Below are 17,692 nucleotides of genomic sequence, written 5' to 3' on the forward strand. Positions count from 1 at the left end.
GATTCCCCCATGCTCCTGCTCCTCAATCTCCACATGCAGCCTCCTGCTGTCCCAGCCCGGGGTCTCACCCAGTCCTCCAGGCAGCACTCAACATGGCTGCCCCTGGGGATCCTGCTCAGCAGAGGGTGTGCCCAGCCCGGCTGCTGCCAGGGCTCCGCCTGGCCCACCCGGCCAAGCCACTGCTGGCTGGCTGGTTCCCATGGAGAATTCCTCGCATGCCAGAGCTGCAGAGCAGGGAGTGGGGCTGACTAACCGGTCAGGCCGGTTTCGCTGGAGCAGCTTCTCAGGTGCTCTGGTCCCCAGTGGGCGGGGAGTTGGCCTCCCGGCTCCTGTTCACCGTGTCCCCCTCGCTCCTCCCACAGGTGAAAGCCAACGACTCGGATCAGGGCGCCAATGCGGAGATCGACTACTCCTTCCACCAGGCCTCGGACGTGGTGCGTCGCCTGCTGCGTCTGGACAGGGCCACGGGCCTCATCACCGTGCAGGGGCCCATTGACCGGGAGGATGTCAACATCCTCAAGTTCTCCGTCTTGGCCAAGGACAAGGGGGCCAACCCCAAGAGCGCCCGCACCCAGGTGGTGGTGACCATCAAGGACATGAATGACAATGCCCCCTCCATCGAGATCCGGGGCATTGGCCTGGTCACCCATCAGGATGGCATGGCCAACATCTCCGAGGACGTGCCCGTGGAGACGGCTGTGGCGCTGGTTCAGGTGTCTGACCGGGACGAGGGCGAAAATGCGGTGGTCACCTGTGTGGTGGCTGGCGACGTCCCGTTCCAGCTGAGGCAGGCCAGCGAAACGGGCAGCGATAGCAAGAAGAAGTACTTCCTGCAGACCACCACGCCGCTGGACTACGAGGCGGTGAAGGAGTACACCATTGAGATTGTGGCCGTGGACTCGGGGAACCCGCCCCTCTCCAGCACCAACTCCCTCAAGGTGCAGGTGGTGGATGTGAACGACAACGCCCCGGTCTTCAGCCAGAGCCTCACCGAGGTGGCCTTCCCTGAGAACAACGCTCCCGATGACCTGGTGGTGGAGGTGAGCGCCAGTGACGCGGACAGCGGCTCCAATGCCAAGCTGGTTTACTCCCTGGTGGTGGACCCCTCCTCCAAGGGCTTCTTCTCCATCGACCCCGAGTCGGGCGAGATCCGCGTGAAGACGGTGCTGGACCGGGAGCAGAGGGAGCGCTACGAGTTCCTGGTGGTGGCGGCTGACAAGGGCAGCCCAAGTCTCAAGGGCACCGCCTCTGTGGCCATCAACGTCATGGACAGGAACGACAACGACCCCAAGTTTATGCTGAGCAGCTACAACTTCTCGGTGATGGAGAACATGCCGCCTCTGAGCCCGGTGGGCATGGTGACGGTGATTGACGCCGACAAGGGGGACAACGCCCGCATTCAGCTGTCGGTGGAGCAGGACAACGGGGACTTTGTCATCCAGAATGGCACCGGCACCATCCTCTCCAGCATCTCCTTTGACCGGGAGCAGCAGAGCACCTACACCTTTCGGCTCAAGGCGGTGGATGGCGGGGACCCTCCCAGATCCGCCTACGTGGGGGTGACTATCAACGTGCTGGATGAGAATGACAACGCCCCCTTCATCACCTCCCCTTCCAACGCCTCCTACAAGCACCTTCTGCCCCACACCAGCCCTGGGCAGCAGGTCAGCAAGGTCAAGGCTGAGGACATCGACTCGGGGGTGAATGCCGAGCTGTCCTACAGCATCACGGGGGGCAACCCCTTCGAGCTGTTCCAGATCTCGCCGCAGAGCGGGGACATCACGCTGGAGAAGGAGATCCTGCGCAAGCACCACGGTCTGCACCGCCTGGTGGTGCGAGTCAACGACCGGGGCAAGCCCTCGCGCCACGGCACCGCGCTGGTGCACTTCTACGTCAACGAGACCCTGGCCAATCGCACGCTGCTGGAGACCCTGCTGGGGCACAGCCTGGACACGCCCTTGGACATTGACATCGCCGGCGACCCCGAGTACGAGCGCAGCAAGCAGCGCAGCAACATCCTCTTCGGCGTCATCGCCGGCATCGTGGCCGTCACCCTGGTCATCGTGCTGGTGGTGCTGGTGCGCTACTGCCGGCAGCGGGAGGCCAAGAGCGGCTACCAGGCCGGAAAGAAGGAGACCAAGGACCTGTATGCCCCCAAGCAGGGCAACAAAGGCGGCAAGGGCAAGGGCAAGGGCAAGAAGAGCAAGTCCCCCAAGCCACCCAAGCCGGCCGAGGACGAGGAGGAGACGGGGCTGCAGAAATCCCTCAAGTTCAACCTGATGAACGACTCGGTCAGCGACAGCCCCCGTATCCACCTGCCTCTCAACTACCCGCCCGGGAGCCCGGACCTGGGGCGCCACTACCGCTCCAACTCCCCGCTGCCCTCCATTCAGCTGCAGCCCCAGTCGCCCTCCGCCTCCAAGAAGCACCAGGTGGTGCAGGACCTGCCTGCTGCTAACACCTTTGTGGGCACGGGGGACAGCAACTCCACGGGCTCGGAGCAGTACTCGGACTACAGCTACCGCACCAACCCCCCGAAATACACCAACAAGCAGGTAGGAGAGCTCGTCCTGAGCCCGCCGGACGCCCCCCATCTGCACCGGGGCGCCATCTGGACAGAGGTGTGGGAGTGAGCATGGACCCAGCCGGGCCTGGGGGGCTGGCCGAGGACTCATGGAGCAGCTAGCCTGGCTGGATCCTGGGCAGGGTGGCCGAGGGGGGGAGCCGCTGGCGGCATTGCTGGGGGTTGCCCTGCTGGAAGGAGCCGTGCATGCGCCGGGCGAGAGGGTGGGTGGCCTGGCTCCACGGCCCCAGGGGCAGCCGACACTGCCCACCCCTCCCTGCCCCTGGCTGCCCTCCACGGGCTGAGTTCCAGCCCTGCCTGGGGCCGGGTGCTGTGCCCGGTCCCAGCTCTGCAGTGCCAGGTGGGGCTCTGGGGAGGGGCTGAGCCCGGATGTGCCGTTGTGCAAGGCAGAGGTGGGAGAGACGCTTCTGCTGCTGGTGCGGCTGGCTGGCTGGGGAGCTTGGCCGGGGCCCGGGACCAGGGACCAGCCCTCGCTCTCTGGGGCGCTTGGTCCTTTGCTCCAGCCTGTCATTGGAGCTGTTGATGCGGCAGCCGCTGCCAAGCCACAGGAGAGACTGTGGGATGGCTCCTCATCCGGGCTGTCTGTGTGTCGGGGTGGGGGTCTCTGCAGGGAGCGGGGGCTGTGCTGGGTATGGGGGTCTCTGCAGGGAGCGGGGAGCTGTGCTGGGGGTCTCTGCTGGGAGCAGGGGGGCTGTGCTTGGTATGGGGGGGTCTCTGCAGGGAGCGGGGGCTGTGCTGGGTATGGGGGTCTCTGCAGGGAGCGGGGGCTGTGCTGGGTATGGGGGTCTCTGCAGGGAGCGGGGGCTGTGCTGGGTATGGGGGTCTCTGCAGGGAGCGGGGGCTGTGCTGGGTATGGGGGTCTCTGCAGGAAGCGGGGAGCTGTGCTGGGGGTCTCTGCTGGGAGCAGGGGGGCTGTGCTGGGTATGGGGGGGTCTCTGCAGGGAGCGGGGGCTGTGCTGGGTATGGGGGGGTCACTGCAGGGAGCGGGGGCTGTGCTGGGTATGGGGGTCACTGCAGGGAAGCTCTGCAGGGAGCGGGGGCTGTGCTGGGTATGGGGGTCTCTGCAGGGAGCGGGGGCTGTGCTTGGAGGGGGGGTCTCTGCAGGGAGCGGGGGCTGTGCTGGGTATGGGGGTCTCTGCAGGGAGCGGGGGCTGTGCTGGGTATGGGGGGTCTCTGCAGGGAGCGGGGGCTGTGCTGGGTATGGGGGTCTCTGCAGGGAGCGGGGGCTGTGCTGGGTATGGAGGGGTCTCTGCAGGGAGCGGGGGCTGTGCTGGGTATGGGGGTCTCTGCAGGGAGCAGGGGGGTTGTACCAGGGCTTGGTCACTTTCTTGCCACATGGGAGGCAGAGCAAAGGTCCTGGCTGCATCTTGAGGGACTTGGGCAGTCGGGGCAGGGAGCTGGGAGCCCGGCTGCTTCATCCCCCTGGGTCCTGTTGGGATCTGCCAGTGGGTGGGTGTGCGCAGGATTGACCTTGTATCCTGTACCCCCTCCCCCACTGCATTGTGTCCTGTACCCCCTCCCCCATTGCATTGTGTCCTGTACCCCCTCCCCCATTGCATTGTGTCCCATGGGGCTGGGATCTGCCATGGGCCTGGGCTGCCTCGATTTATTTGGCCTCAATAAAGTTGTCTATTTTTGTCAATGCTGTGTCTTGTTTTCCATAAGGCTGGCTGTGCCAGTCCCATTCCATGGCGCTGCCTGTCCCACCCCCGTTCCATGGCGCTGCCTGTCCCACCCTCGTTCCATGGCGCTGCCTGTCCCACCCTCGTTCCATGGCGCTGCCTGTCCCACCCCCGTTCCATGGCGCTGCCTGTCCCACCCCCGTTCCATGGTGCTGCCTGTCCCACCCCCGTTCCATGGCGCTGCCTGTCCCACTCTCGTTCCATGGTGCTGCCTGTCTCACCCCCGTTCCATGGTGCTGCCTGTCCCACCCCCGTTCCATGGCGCTGCCTGTCCCACCCTCGTTCCATGGCGCTGCCTGTCTCACCCCCGTTCCATGGCGCTGCCTGTCCCACCCTCGTTCCATGGCGCTGCCTGTCTCACCCCCGTTCCATGGCGCTGCCTGTCTCACCCCCGTTCCATGGTGCTGCCTGTCTCACCCCCGTTCCGTGGCGCTGCCTGTCTCACCCCCGTTCCGTGGCGCTGCCTGTCCCACCCCCGTTCCGTGGCGCTGCCTGTTCCATCCCTCCTGACCGTACTGGCCCTGTTCCATGATACTGCCTGTCCCACCCCTCCTGGCTATGCTGGCTTCATTCCATGGTTCTGCCTGTCCTGCCCCTACTGGCCTTGCTAGATTCAGGCCTTAATCGGTACCCAAGCCAGGCTGGTACCCAGAATTTCCAGCGGTGCGCTGCAATCTTCCTGCCTTGCCTGTTCCCCTTTCCCCACTGCTGAGGTCCCACCCAGCCCCTCCTATTCCCCCAAAGCCCTGCCCATGCACTGTGTCTTCCCCTGCAGGCTTGCCCCCATCCACTCCTCTCCCTCCCCACTGTTGCTGCTCCCCCATACCCCACACGGGAGGAGGTAGCCCCCGCTGAGGAGAGGCTGGAGTGGGCATCCAGGCCCAAGCCGGGCACCTGGCCATGCGACTTGCCACGTGGGAGCCCTTGCCTGCCAGGCTGGCCCCCGGTGCCCACATACGCTGAGTGCAGCAGGGTCAGCGTGGGCTGCATGTTGCACGTGGAGGGGGCTGCCTGTGGCAGGGAGCAGGGGGCTCTGAGTGGGCCGGGCAGGGAGCAAGGAGCTATGCTCCAGCAGGCAGGAGGTTATGCACGAGCCACTCCACCAGAATGCTCAGGGCCTCCTCCCCTGCCCAGAGCTGCCCCTTTGCTTGGGCCCCCACCTGCGGGATCCACCGTCTCCCTCCTCCTTTCTCCGAGGGCTGGTTCTTTGTGCTTGTGCCCACTGCAGGCAGGTGCCCATGGGGGTGTTTGGTGCAGGAGGGGTGAGCGTCCTGCTCTTTGGGCTCACGGAGGCAGCCTTCTGAGCCCTGCTGCACGTGGAGCTGACGAACGCCCACAAAGGCCTGCGCTTGGGTGGCAGCAGCTAGCGCCAGCCCTGCCCTTGTAGCTCTGCAGCTGGGAGGGTTCTGTCCAGTGCACACGACTTTGCATTTATTGCCATTGGATCAACTGCAGGGTGCTGCCCAGTCACCCATAGGTGGGAGATCCCTGTGGAGCTCTGCACTCTCAGCTTTGGACTTCCCTGGCTTGAATAATGGCTCTGCAAACTTTGCGCCTTCCTTTCTCCAGCCCAGCCGCGGGGCCCCTTCCTGTTGGCCTCTCTGTGGAGACCTGGCCCTTCGCTCCATCCTGTGGCTAGTCCCCGATCCGGGAGAGGATCTTACTTTGCTCAAGAGCCTGGGGGGCTTGTCAAAGGCTTTCTGAAAGGCCAAGTCTACCCTAGCCACCGACTCGCTGGTCTACCTGCCTGTGCCACTTCCGAGAGTCCTCAGAGGTGGGGGAGGCACGAGTCCCGTCCATAAAGCTGCGCTGGCTCTTCCTCCACCAGTCGGGTCTCTCTCTCCGGGTCTGTCTACACTACCCCGCTAGTTCGAACTAGGGAGGGTAATGTAGCCATACCGCACTTGCAAATGAAGCCTGGGATTTGAATTTCCCGGGCTTCATTTGCATAAGCCGGGCGCCGCCATTTTTAAATCCCGACTCGTTCGAACCCCGTGTAGTGCGGCTACACGGGGCTCGAACTAGGTAGTTCGAACTAGGCTTCCTAGTCCGAACTACCGTTACTCCTCATTCCATGAGGTGCATACCCTGGTGGGGGAGGGGCTGTGCCTGGTGCGTACCCTGGTGCATACTAGGAAGCCTAGTTCAAACTACCTAGTTCGTGCCCCGTGTAGCCGCGCTGCACAGGGTTCGAACCAGCGGGGATTTAAAAATGGCGGCTCCCCGCTTATGCAAATGAAGCCCGGGAAATTCAAATCCCGGGCTTCATTTGCAAGTGCGGTATGCCTACATTACCCTCCTAGTTCGAACTAGCGGGGTAGTGTAGACAGACCCTCCCTGATCAGTCGGTTCTCTGCTGCGTTTCCTGTCCTGAGGGTCGGCTCGCTGCCCTGTAAGTGCATGGTCACCCCGGGAGTCCTCGGTACAACCGGCACCACGGCCGCTGCCTTTCAGTCCCCTGGGCCAAGGTGCGATTCGGGGACACATTCCCTGCCACAGTTCGTGGGCGAGAGCCCTGGGCCCAGGGCCTGGCTGCTGGTGGCTTGTGCTGCCATAGCCATGGAGGGGCATAGATGTACCGTCTACAGCACCCTCCCTCTCGCCACATGTCAAAGGGCGCCTCTGGCCTCCGTCCCTCTGCTCTTTAGCCAGGGCGGTCTCTTCCTGTCACCTCTTCTGTGTAGGGCTGGACATTTAAAGTGAGCCTCCCCATGGTGCCTGAAATAGCATTTACCTCTTGTGACTGTCCCTTCTAATTTCTGTCTGACAAGGGACCTCAGCTTTGTGTGGTTCCCCATTTAATGAGAAATGTTTCCTGGAAGCTGGGCACTCGTGCGGCGGCTCAGAAGATATTCAAATGCCACCCAGCTGATTAGCCAGGCACCTTTGTGTTTCCACGGGTGGTGCACATTCGTACGTGCTTCGGTGCACAGAAAAATGAAGTCTACACATGGGTGGAAAAAATCCCCCACACGGCTGAACAAGAGTAGAGGGGACATTGTTGCCAGGGTGGGGATATTGAGGGATGGGAGGATGAAGTGACATTGGCCCTATGTGCCACCTGTACTTGAGGGAGGTGACATGGGCTCTGCACCATAAGCAACCTGTAGCCCAGGGGAAGGCGACATGGACAACTGGTGCTACTTGTACTCTGGGGGAGGTGACATTGATCCTATGTGCCACCTGTACCCTTGGGATGTGTGTGACAGGGGTGCCACATGCCACTTGTACTATGAGGGAGGGGACACAGTGCGGTGTGCCACCTGCAATGTGGAGGAGGTGATATGGTACGGTGTGCTGTCTGTACTTTGGGGAAGTGACATGGTGTGGTGTGCTGCCTGTAATGTGGAGGAGGTGATATGGTGCGGTATGCTGCCTGTACTCTGAGGGAGGTGACATGGTGCAATATGCTGCCTATACTCTGGAGGAAGTGACATGGTGCAGTTTGCCGCCTATACTGTGGAGGAGTTGACATGGTGCAGTGTGCCGCCTGTACTGTGGAAAAAGTGACATGGTGCAGTTTGCTGCCTATAATGTGGAGGAGGTGACGTGATGCAGTATGCTGCCTGTACTGTGGGAAAAGTGACATGATGCAGTGTGCTGCCTGTACTGTGGGAAAAGTGACATGATGCAGTGTGCTGCCTGTACTGTGGAGGAGGTGATATGGTGCAATGTGCCACCTGCACTGTGAGGGAGGTGACATGGTGCGGTATGCTGCCTGTACTCTGGGGGAAGTGATATGGTGCAGTGCGCTGCCTGTACTGTGGGAAAAGTGACATGGCGGTATGCTGCCTGTATTCCGGGGGAGGTGACGGTGCGGTGTGCCACCTGTATTCTGAGAGATTATATCAGGGTTGGTAATGGTCCATATCCATGGTGAAAGGTGACAAGGGGTTGTGAACAGCCTGTACCCATGTGTAGGGTGTGTGTGTGTTATAACATGGGAATTGTCTGTAGTACTTGGAATTTATGCCTCAGTTTCCCTTACATGGATAGTGGTGCCCATGGAGTGGAAAGGGTGCCATGCCGGGTTCGTACCCTGGGCAGGGGAGGCGCTCTGGGGATATGCCCGGTGCATACCCTGTTGGGGCCGTGCCCGCTGCATACCCAGGTGGGGGAGGGACTGTGCCCGGGGCATACCCTGTCGGGGGAGGGGCGGGCTGCAGGGGCCAGGCCCGGTGCGTACCCTGGTGGGGGAGGGGCTGTGCCTGGTGCATACCCTGTCGGAGGACGGGCTGCAGGGACCGTGCCTGGCGCGTACCCTGGTGGGGGAGGGGCTGTGCCCGGTGCATACCCTGGTGGGGGAGGGCCTGCGGGGGCCATGCCTGGTGTGTACCCTGGCGGGGGAGGGGCTGTGCCCGGTGCGTACCCTGTCGGGGGAGGGGCTGCGGGGGCCATGCCTGGTGTGTACCCTGGCAGGGGAGGGGCTGTGCCCGGTGCGTACCCTGGCGGGGGAGGGGCTGCGGGGGCCATGCCCGGTGTGTACCCTGGCGGGGGAGGGGCTGTGCCCGGTGCGTACCCTGTCGGGGGAGGGGTTGCGGGGGCCGTGCCCGGTGTGTACCCTGGCAGGGGAGGGGCTGTGCCCGGTGCGTACCCTGGCGGGGGAGGGGCTGCGGGGGCCATGCCTGGTGTGTACCCTGGCAGGGGAGGGGCTGTGCCCGGTGCGTACCCTGGCGTGGGAGGGGCTGCGGGGGCCATGCCCGGTGTGTACCCTGGCGGGGGAGGGGCTGTGCCCAGTGCGTACCCTGGCGGGGGAGGGGCTGCGGGGGCTGTGCCCGGTGCGTACCCTGGCGGGGGAAGGGCTGTGCCCGGTGCGTACCCTGGCGGGGGAGGGACTGCGGGAGCTGTGCCCGGTGCCTACCCTGGTGGGGGAGGGGCTGTGCCCGGTGCCTACCCTGGTGGGGGAGGGGCTGTGCCCGGTGCCTACCCTGGCGGGGGAAGGGCTGTGCCCGGTGCCTACCCTGGCGGGGGAGGGGCTGTGCCCGGTGCGTACCCTGGCGGGGGAGGGGCTGTGCCCGATGCGTACCCTGGCGGGGGAAGGGCTGTGCCCGGTGCCTACCCTGGCGGGGGAAGGGCTGTGCCCGGTGCGTACCCTGGCGGGGGAAGGGCTGTGCCCGGTGCGTACCCTGGCGGGGGGGGGGGGGCTGTGCCCGGTGCGTACCCTGGCGGGGGAGGGGCTGTGCCCGGTGCGTACCCTGGCGGGGGGGGGGCTGTGCCCGGTGCGTACCCTGGCGGGGGGGGGGCTGTGCCCGGTGCGTACCCTGGCGGGGGGGGGCTGTGCCCGGTGCGTACCCTGGCGGGGGAAGGGCTGTGCCCGGTGCGTACCCTGGTGGGGGAAGGGCTGTGCCCGGTGCGTACCCTGGTGGGGGAAGGGCTGTGCCCGGTGCGTACCCTGGCGGGGGGGGGGGGCTGTGCCCGGTGCGTACCCTGGCGGGGGAGGGGCTGTGCCCGGTGCGTACCCTGGCGGGGGGGGGCTGTGCCCGGTGCGTACCCTGGCGGGGGAAGGGCTGTGCCCGGTGCGTACCCTGGCGGGGGAAGGGCTGTGCCCGGTGCGTACCCTGGCGGGGGGGGGGCTGTGCCCGGTGCGTACCCTGGCGGGGGGGGGCTGTGCCCGGTGCGTACCCTGGCGGGGGGGGGGCTGTGCCCGGTGCGTACCCTGGCGGGGCAGTGCCCGGTACGTACCCTGGCGGGGGAGGGGCTGTGCCCGGTGCGTACCCTGGCGGGAGGGGCTGCGGGGGCCATGCCCGGTCGCTGCTGCCTGCGCTCCGGCTCACTGTGGTCGAATGGCAGCTCCTTGGCACAGAGCCCGCCGGCGAGCCCCGTGGGGAGTGAGGTCATGGGGAATTGGTCCGTCGTGGAGTCCTGTGATCACGCAGTTGTTCCAGTCACTGGTTGCTTTGCTGTGTGCGATTCCCACTGCCCTGCGCTGCTCTGCAGTGACTGTGTACGTGCCTCAGTTTCCCCGGGCCCAGCATGAGGATGGGAGGCCGGACACGACTTGCTGGGGAAGCGTGTTCCATCTCTCCGTGGGCCGGGAGCAGGGGCGGCCGGGGGCTGGGGCAGCGGCTGGGAGTGGGAGATGGTGTCCAGCTGGCCCCGGGGGCTGGAGCTCTGGGTCCCCCGTCCCCAGGCTGGGCTGCGCTGGCGGCTCCTGGCTCCCGTAGCAACGCTGGGGACCGACAGACCGTCTGCTCGCTGACCTCAGAGTCTGCCTGGCTGCGGACGGGGCTGCAGGGCCCGGGGGCTCCCCCCCCTGCCCGGTGCCCCGGTGGCCCCGCCTCGGCCTGCATGGGGTGGGGTGAGCTGCCCGTGCTGGTTGTTTGCCAAGGCCCTGCCGGGCTCAGTGCCAGTCTGGAGCCAGGCCAAGCACTGGGCCCGGTTAATCAGCCCCATGTTCTGCGTGGGGGTGTTCATGGCCCTGCTGTCACTGGCCAGGCTGCTGTGTGTGTCAGTGCCCCAGGTGCCGTGGGGGAGTGCTCAGTGGAGTGGGGGGGAGGAATGGTATGATGGGGTGCGCGGGAGTGGAGGGAGGGGTGCTGTGGGGCTGTGTGGGTGGGATAGGGTGCTATGGGGCGGGGCTGTGGGCTGGGTGGAGGGTAGGGAGCTGTGGGGTGGGTGGAGGGCAGGGTGCCATGGGGCGGGGCTGTGGGGTGGGCAGAGGTGTCATGGGATGGGGCAGGTGAAGGGAGGAGGCCGTGGAGCGGGTGGAGGGCAGGGTGCTGTGGGGCAGGGCCATGGGGCGGGCGGAGGGCAGGGTGCTGTGGGGCAGGGACATGGGGCGGGTGGAGGGCAGGGTGCTGTGGGGCAGGGCCATGGGGCGGGCAGAGGGCAGGGTGCTGTGGGGGGTGCACATGGGTGATGCGCCAGCTGTGCGCAGCTGGGCTGTCAGCGTGGGGCTGATGAGCGCCGGCCCCCCAGGGCTGGAGGCAGAGCGCACCGAGAGCTGCTCCCGGCTGTGGGGCCTGGGGCCTGTGGGTCACTGGTTGCTGGAGGGGCCAGGTCCGACCCCCCAGAGCAGCTGGGGTGAGTGGCAGTCTCCGTGGCGGGAGGGGCCGTTGGGGGGCTGTGAGCGGTGCCCTGGAGCGGGGCTGCCCAGGGACACGGTGCGGGGCCTGGCGCACTGGCGCAGCCCTGCCCCTCTGGGCCCGGCGCCGCGTGCTGGAGTGGGCGGAGCCGCCCGCCCCGCCGGGCTGTGGGGCGCTAGGGCAGTGAGGAGCCATTGAGCCCCCCCTCGGCATCCCCCTCGGCTGTTTGCTGTCTCACAGTCTCTGCCCTTCCACTGACTGCGCTCAGCGCTGGGGCACCCTCCCAGCCGGCCCAGTGCCCCCGAGGGAAGGAATCACCAAGTGAGCCATCCCCTCTCGCTTCTGACACCGTCCCTGCCCACGCTGGCTAACAGCCACTGATGGACCTGCCCCCCACAACTCTCTCGCTCTCTTGAACCCTGTGATCGTCTTGTCCTTCACAGCTTCCTCTGGCGAGGAGTTCCACAGGTCGACTGCGCTGCAGGAGGAAAACCTTCCTTTGGTTTGTTTAAACCTGCTGCCTATTCATTCATTGGGTGGCCCCTGGGGAAGGGATAACTAACTCCTTTTTGTTCACTTTCTCCTGGTTTTACAGCCCTTTATCATACCCCCCTCAGGCTCCTCTTTCCTAAGCTGGAAGTCCCCGTCCTATTAATCTCTCCTCATGGCAGCTGTTCTATACCCTTCATTAGTTTTGTTGCCCTTTTCTGAACCTTTTCCAATGCCAAGAGATCTTCTTGGAAACGAGGCGCCCACCTCTGCAGGCAGTGTTCAAGGGGCGGGCATCTCCTGGATGGATGCAGAGGCAAGAAGAAGTTCCCTGTCTCGTTCCCTAGCCCTCTCGTAACGATCCCCAGCATTCTCTTTGCTTGTCTTGACGACTGCTGCACGCTGAGCGGACGTTTTCAGAGAACTCTCCAAATGGCTCAAGATCTCTCCGGTAGTTGTAGCTACGTCAGCCCCCGTCCTGCTGTACGTAGAGTTGGGGTGATGTGTTCCAATGGGCATTACTTTACATTTAGCCACATCACGTTTCATTTGCCATTTTGTTCCCCAGTCACCTAGGGTGTGTCTAGACTACAGGGCTTTCTCGACAAAACGATACCCGCGTCTACACTGCCGCTGAGTTCTGTCGACACAACGGCGATAGAACTCGGCAGTTTTGTCGACGGCTGGAAACCTCATTCTACGAGGGATAACACCGTTTGTCGACAGTTCCTGGGCAGACCCCCACTTCATCAGATGCATCTGGCAACGTGGTTCCTTGCCACAGAAGCTGATGCAACGGACTGTGGAAAATACCCTGCACCTTTGGCAGGAGAGCCAGGTAACCCTGCACCTTGAAGATGGGCTCATTCGAGGGAGATCGCCACGGCAGATGATCGACCCTTCTTCCCGGGCCCCCTCTAGGATCCGCGAGGAGAAGGCTTCCCTGGTGCTGCCCAGAAAATGGAGCTAGTAGGGACAATGCTGGACTGCACCTCCACAAGAGAGAGCTTCAGGACCATGGCCACCCTCCTCAGCCAGCTGTGGACTCCAGGGAATAGCTCAGATGTCTGGGTTACAGGCTCTTCTGTCCTTGCATCACCCAGCGTGCCAGGCTGCAGCCATGCGGCATGCCAGGATGGTTGAGATCTGTGCAGCTGCCCAGCGCAGGACGCATGGACACGAAAGGGCAGGCCCCCTAGGAACGCCAGGGATGCAGAGAACTCTCCTCCAGCTCTGCCGCCCACGCCGGTGATCCTGGCTACGTTCCCACTGGATGGGGGACAGACCTGCAGTGCACCGCCAGACCAGGCCTCCACGGCAGCGTTCAGAGCTCAGCGCCATCCCTCTCCCAGGCCTGGCGTTTCTTCCTGTGCCGTGCAGGGCCACGTCCACAGAACGCAGGCGGCGGCGCTGGGCCCGGGATGTGGGAGGGACAAAGTGGGCGAGGTAACAGCTGTTACTGGACCCACTTCTGCCCATGGGACACAAGCTTCAGGCCAGGGAAACAAGGCCGCGTCTGGTTTTGTAACTGATCGACTCTAAGCAGCTGGCCACAGAGTCCCTGCGACTGCAGGGTACCTGATAAATCCCTCCAGGGCGACCTGTCCCTGTGCCAAGCGGCTGCCTGAGCACTTTCTGATAAATAATTCCTGAGAAGTGCACTCAGCAGTCCCGCTGCCTGCCGGGGCGTGAGCATGGGTTTCATGACGTCAGCGGGTCAGCGGCTACGTGGGGGGCAGCAGTCGACGCCTCGCGCTGCTGGGTCTGATACAGTGGCAGCGGTGCAGGGATGCACCGGCTCCCCACGAGAAGGTTAGCGGATGAACCTAGGCCCCTCGGCTACGCACATACATGGCTACACTCTCACCCCTAGTCCCTACTGCCCAGGGCTCTCCCGGGGACACTGCACCGTCACTAACTCAGCCACCTCCCGTCCCTACAGTTGCCAGATTCCTCAGGGATCTTATTTCTGTGCTTCCTCGGCCCAGGAACCTCTCCCGTGTGAGACTTGTGGAGACTTAGGGCATCTCTCTGGCCCACCTGTCTCTTTAGAGCTGTACAATCAGCTGGAAGGGGACCTGGGGGCCCACTTACCCCTTGGCTGTTCCATCAAAATAAAGTGACCCTCCCCTTCAATTGTTACCAGGTTGTTTCAGATCCTCACCGAGGACGAGGCTTTCGCTTGCCAGCTGAGCATCCTACCGGCTGGAATGAGCCTCGGAAGGAACCCTGCAGGCCCTTGACTTGCTAGGGCCATTCATGTTGCCTGCATTAAACAAGCCTGGTTAGAAGCCACCTCAGGCTTCGGTGTTCAGGCCAAGCGCTAACTAGCAGAGCTCAGGGTGAGGCCTAGTGGAGGGGGCGGGGCGGTACCCACTGAGGGGGTTGGTGCTGCCCACTGGCCTGGGTGGAGTTAGGATCTGATCCAGTCGGGCAGTTCCTGGGTTCCCAGGAATCACTGAACTGCAGGGGTAGTTCTGCTCCTGTGTGCATCGGGGTGGTTGGAGCCCGGTGGCTCCAGGAAATCCTGCTGCTCCCTGTTCTGCCCCAGGTGACACAGCGTCAGGGATCTGCAGCTGTGGGCTGGGCTTGTATTCACCCTGGACTCTTGCAGTAGCTTGTATCTCCGAGGAACCGGGGCCGGCAGGCGCGCCAGGCTTGGTGGGGCTGAGGAGAGAGGCCAGATCTCCAGATGGCAATCAAAGGAGGCACAGGAGTATCTGGGGGTAGGCCCCTGGAGGCGCTCAGCGTCACTGACTACCCGTGCAAGCAGGCTGTGCACTGGCCATGTCGGTCCCAGGATACTGGAGGGCCAGGGGAAGTAATAGCTGTTACTGGGCCCTTTGACCTTCGTTTGCAAGCGCAGCCTCGATAGTGACGGTGCTGGGTACAGCTAGCACACTGTGCTGTGCCCTGCCTGCGCCTGCAGGGTGTGTCTGCAGGGTGTGCTGTCTGGAGTGACTCACCAGGGAATGCTGTTCCCCTGAGTCAGTGCTAGTCCTGTGCTGCAGGGAGTGGGTGATGTGACAGGGCTGTGTGTCTGCTCTGAGTCAGTGCTAACCCCAGGGACTAAGGCAAACAGGCCCTTCTTGGTTGTCAAGGTCTAAATGTCTTGGTCAAGGTTTAATAAAGAGAAATGCAAAGTGCTCCACTTAGGAAGGAACAATCAGTTCCATACATACAAGATGGGAAGTGACTGTCTAGGAAGGAGCATGGCGGAAAGGGATCTAGGGGTCATAGTGGACCACAAGTTGAATATGAGTCAACAGTGTGATGCTGTTGCAAAAAAAGCAAATATGATTCTAGGTTGTATCAACAGGTGTGTTGTAAGCAAAACTCGTGAAGTCATTCTGCCGCTCTACTCTGCGCTAGTTATGCCTCAGCTGGAGTACTGTGTCCAGTTCTGGGCGCCACATTTCAAGAAAGATGTGGAGAAATTGGAAAGGGTGCAGAGAAGAGCGACAAGAATGATTAAAGGTTTAGAGAACATGACCTATGAAGCCAGGCTTCATGAACTGGGCTTGTTTAGTTTGGAAAAAAGAAGATTAAGGGGGGACATGATAGCGGTTTTCAAATATCTAAAAGGGTGTCACAAGGAGGAAGGAGAAAATTTGTTCCTCTTGGTTACTGTGGACAGGACAAGGAGTAATGGGCTTAAAGTGCAGCAGGGGAGGTTTAGATTGGACATTAGGAAAAAATTCCTAACTGTCAGGGTGGTGAAATATTGGAATAAATTGCCAAGGGAGGTGGTGGAATCTCCCTCTCTGGAGATATTTAAGAACAGGTTGGATAGACATCTGTCAGGGATGGTGTAGACGGAGCTTGGTCCTGCCTTGAGGGCGGGGGGCTGGACTCGATGACCTCTCGAGGTCCCATCCAGTCCTATTATTCTATGATTCTATGATTCTATAAGGTCTGGACTGCAGAGAAGCATCTGGCATGTCACAGTATCAGTAACCACAATAACCTTCCCGATAACACCATCCTTGCCACCATGGACGTAGAAGCTCTAGACATCAACACCCCACATGAAGACGGATTACAAGCAATTAGAAACACTATCCCAGAGGACACCACTGCCAACCTGATAGCAGACCTATGTAACTTTGTTCTCACCCACAATTATTTCCAGTTTGAGAACAACTTATACCTCCAGATCAGCGGCACAGCCATGGGTACACGCATGGCCCCACAGTATGCTAATATCTTTATGGCTGACCTAGAACAATGTTTCCTCAACTCCCGTCCCCTTTTACCCCTTCTCTCCTTACGCTACATCGATGACATCTTTATGATCTGGACGCATGGCCAAGAAGCACTGGAGACATTCCAGAGATTTTAACAACCTACACCCCACCATCAGTCTCAGCCTGGACCATTCTATACGAGAGATCCATTTCCTGGACACCACAGTACAAATCAGCAATGGAAAATTAGACACCACTCTCTACAGAAAACCCACTGACTCATACAGTTACCTACATGCCTCCAGTTCCCATCCAGAACACACCACACGATCCATCGTCTATAGCCAAGCCCTTCGATACAACCGCATCTGCTCTAATCCCACTGACAGAGACCAGAAACTTCAGCATCTCTACCAAGCATTTATAAACCTCAACTACCCACCCGGAGAAATAAAAATGCAAATTGAAAGAGCCAAACGAATACCTAGAAACCATCTACTTGAAGACAGACCCAAGAAAACCAACAATAGAACACCACTTGTCATCACCTACAGCCCCCAACTTAAACCTGTCCAACACATTATCAATAAACTACAGCCTATACTGGAACAGGATACTAAACTCCAAGAAGCTCTGGGAGACAGACCCATAGTCTCCTATAGACAACCACCTAACCTCAAGATGATTCTTACCAACCACCACAGGACATACCACACTAATACCAACCCTGGTACCTTCCCTTGCAACAAACCCCGTTGCCAGCTTTGTCCACATATTCACTCTGCTGATACCATTATAGGACCTAACCAAGTGAGTTATAAGATCAAGAACACATATTCCTGCTCATCCAGAAATATAATTTATGCTATCATGTGCCGAAAGTGTCCGTCTGCTATGTACATTGGACAAACGTCTCAGACACTTCGCCAAAGGATCAATGCCCACAAAACAGATATTAGGATCACAAAGAAAAAACAGTTTCTTGCCATTTCAACCAGAAAGGACACTGTCTCAACAACTTGATTACCTGCATCCTGCTTCAAAGGCCTTTTCAGACCACACTTGAAAGAGAATCCTCTGAACTGTTATTCATGCTTAAATTCGACACTTTACGCCTAAGTTTAAACAAAGACATTAATTATCTTACCCATTACAAAGATAGCTTCCCCAATTATCACCTCTAATATCATTAGCTCACAGACATTTACCTCCTACCCCCCCCCACTCCGCATCCCCCTTCAGTTCTGAAATGTGATTTGTCCTTTTCATGTGTGTTCATTTTTTTAATTGTATCCTTTGGTATATATGGTTGTGACAATTTTCTTCCACTATTTGATCTGAGGAAGTGGGTCTGGCCCACGAAAGCTCATCACCTAATAAACCATCTTGTTAGTCTTTAAAGTACTACATAGTCCATTTTTTTGTTTCCCAATGCCAAGTGCATCCAACGATTGCCGGCTTGTTCAGAAGTGGGTGGTGGTCCCGTTTGCCTCCACTACCCTGTGCTGAGGGCTGGAGCGTAAGTGCTTTGCCCTGGACAATTCAGAACTCAGGTAACTGAAGTCCAAACTCTGCTTCTGTAAATCCCTGCAAGTGGTTTCCATCAGACATGAGGCTTCCTTTGTCCTTAGACAATGTGACAGTTGTGTGTGCCTGTGTTCTCCAGGAGCTTCAGAGGGGGAGCCAAGTGAGCCTGTAACTGGAAAAACTTAAGAAACAGCAAAT

General features: G+C 60.8%; 1 protein-coding gene across 1 annotated transcript in view; it reads left to right on the forward strand.

Moving 5' to 3' along the window:
• Positions 1-17,692, forward strand: part of PCDH1 (protocadherin 1) — a 125,544-nt gene that overhangs the window by 42,339 nt on the left and 65,513 nt on the right. The window contains exon 4 of the mRNA XM_075900010.2: positions 363-2,555. Coding sequence (XP_075756125.2) covers positions 363-2,555 — 2,193 coding nt within the window. The remainder of the gene's footprint in view (positions 1-362; positions 2,556-17,692) is intronic.

Source organism: Pelodiscus sinensis, chromosome 16 (assembly GCF_052426305.1).
Source record: "Pelodiscus sinensis isolate ZL-2025 chromosome 16, ASM5242630v1, whole genome shotgun sequence".
Lineage (NCBI taxonomy): Eukaryota > Metazoa > Chordata > Testudines > Trionychidae > Pelodiscus > Pelodiscus sinensis.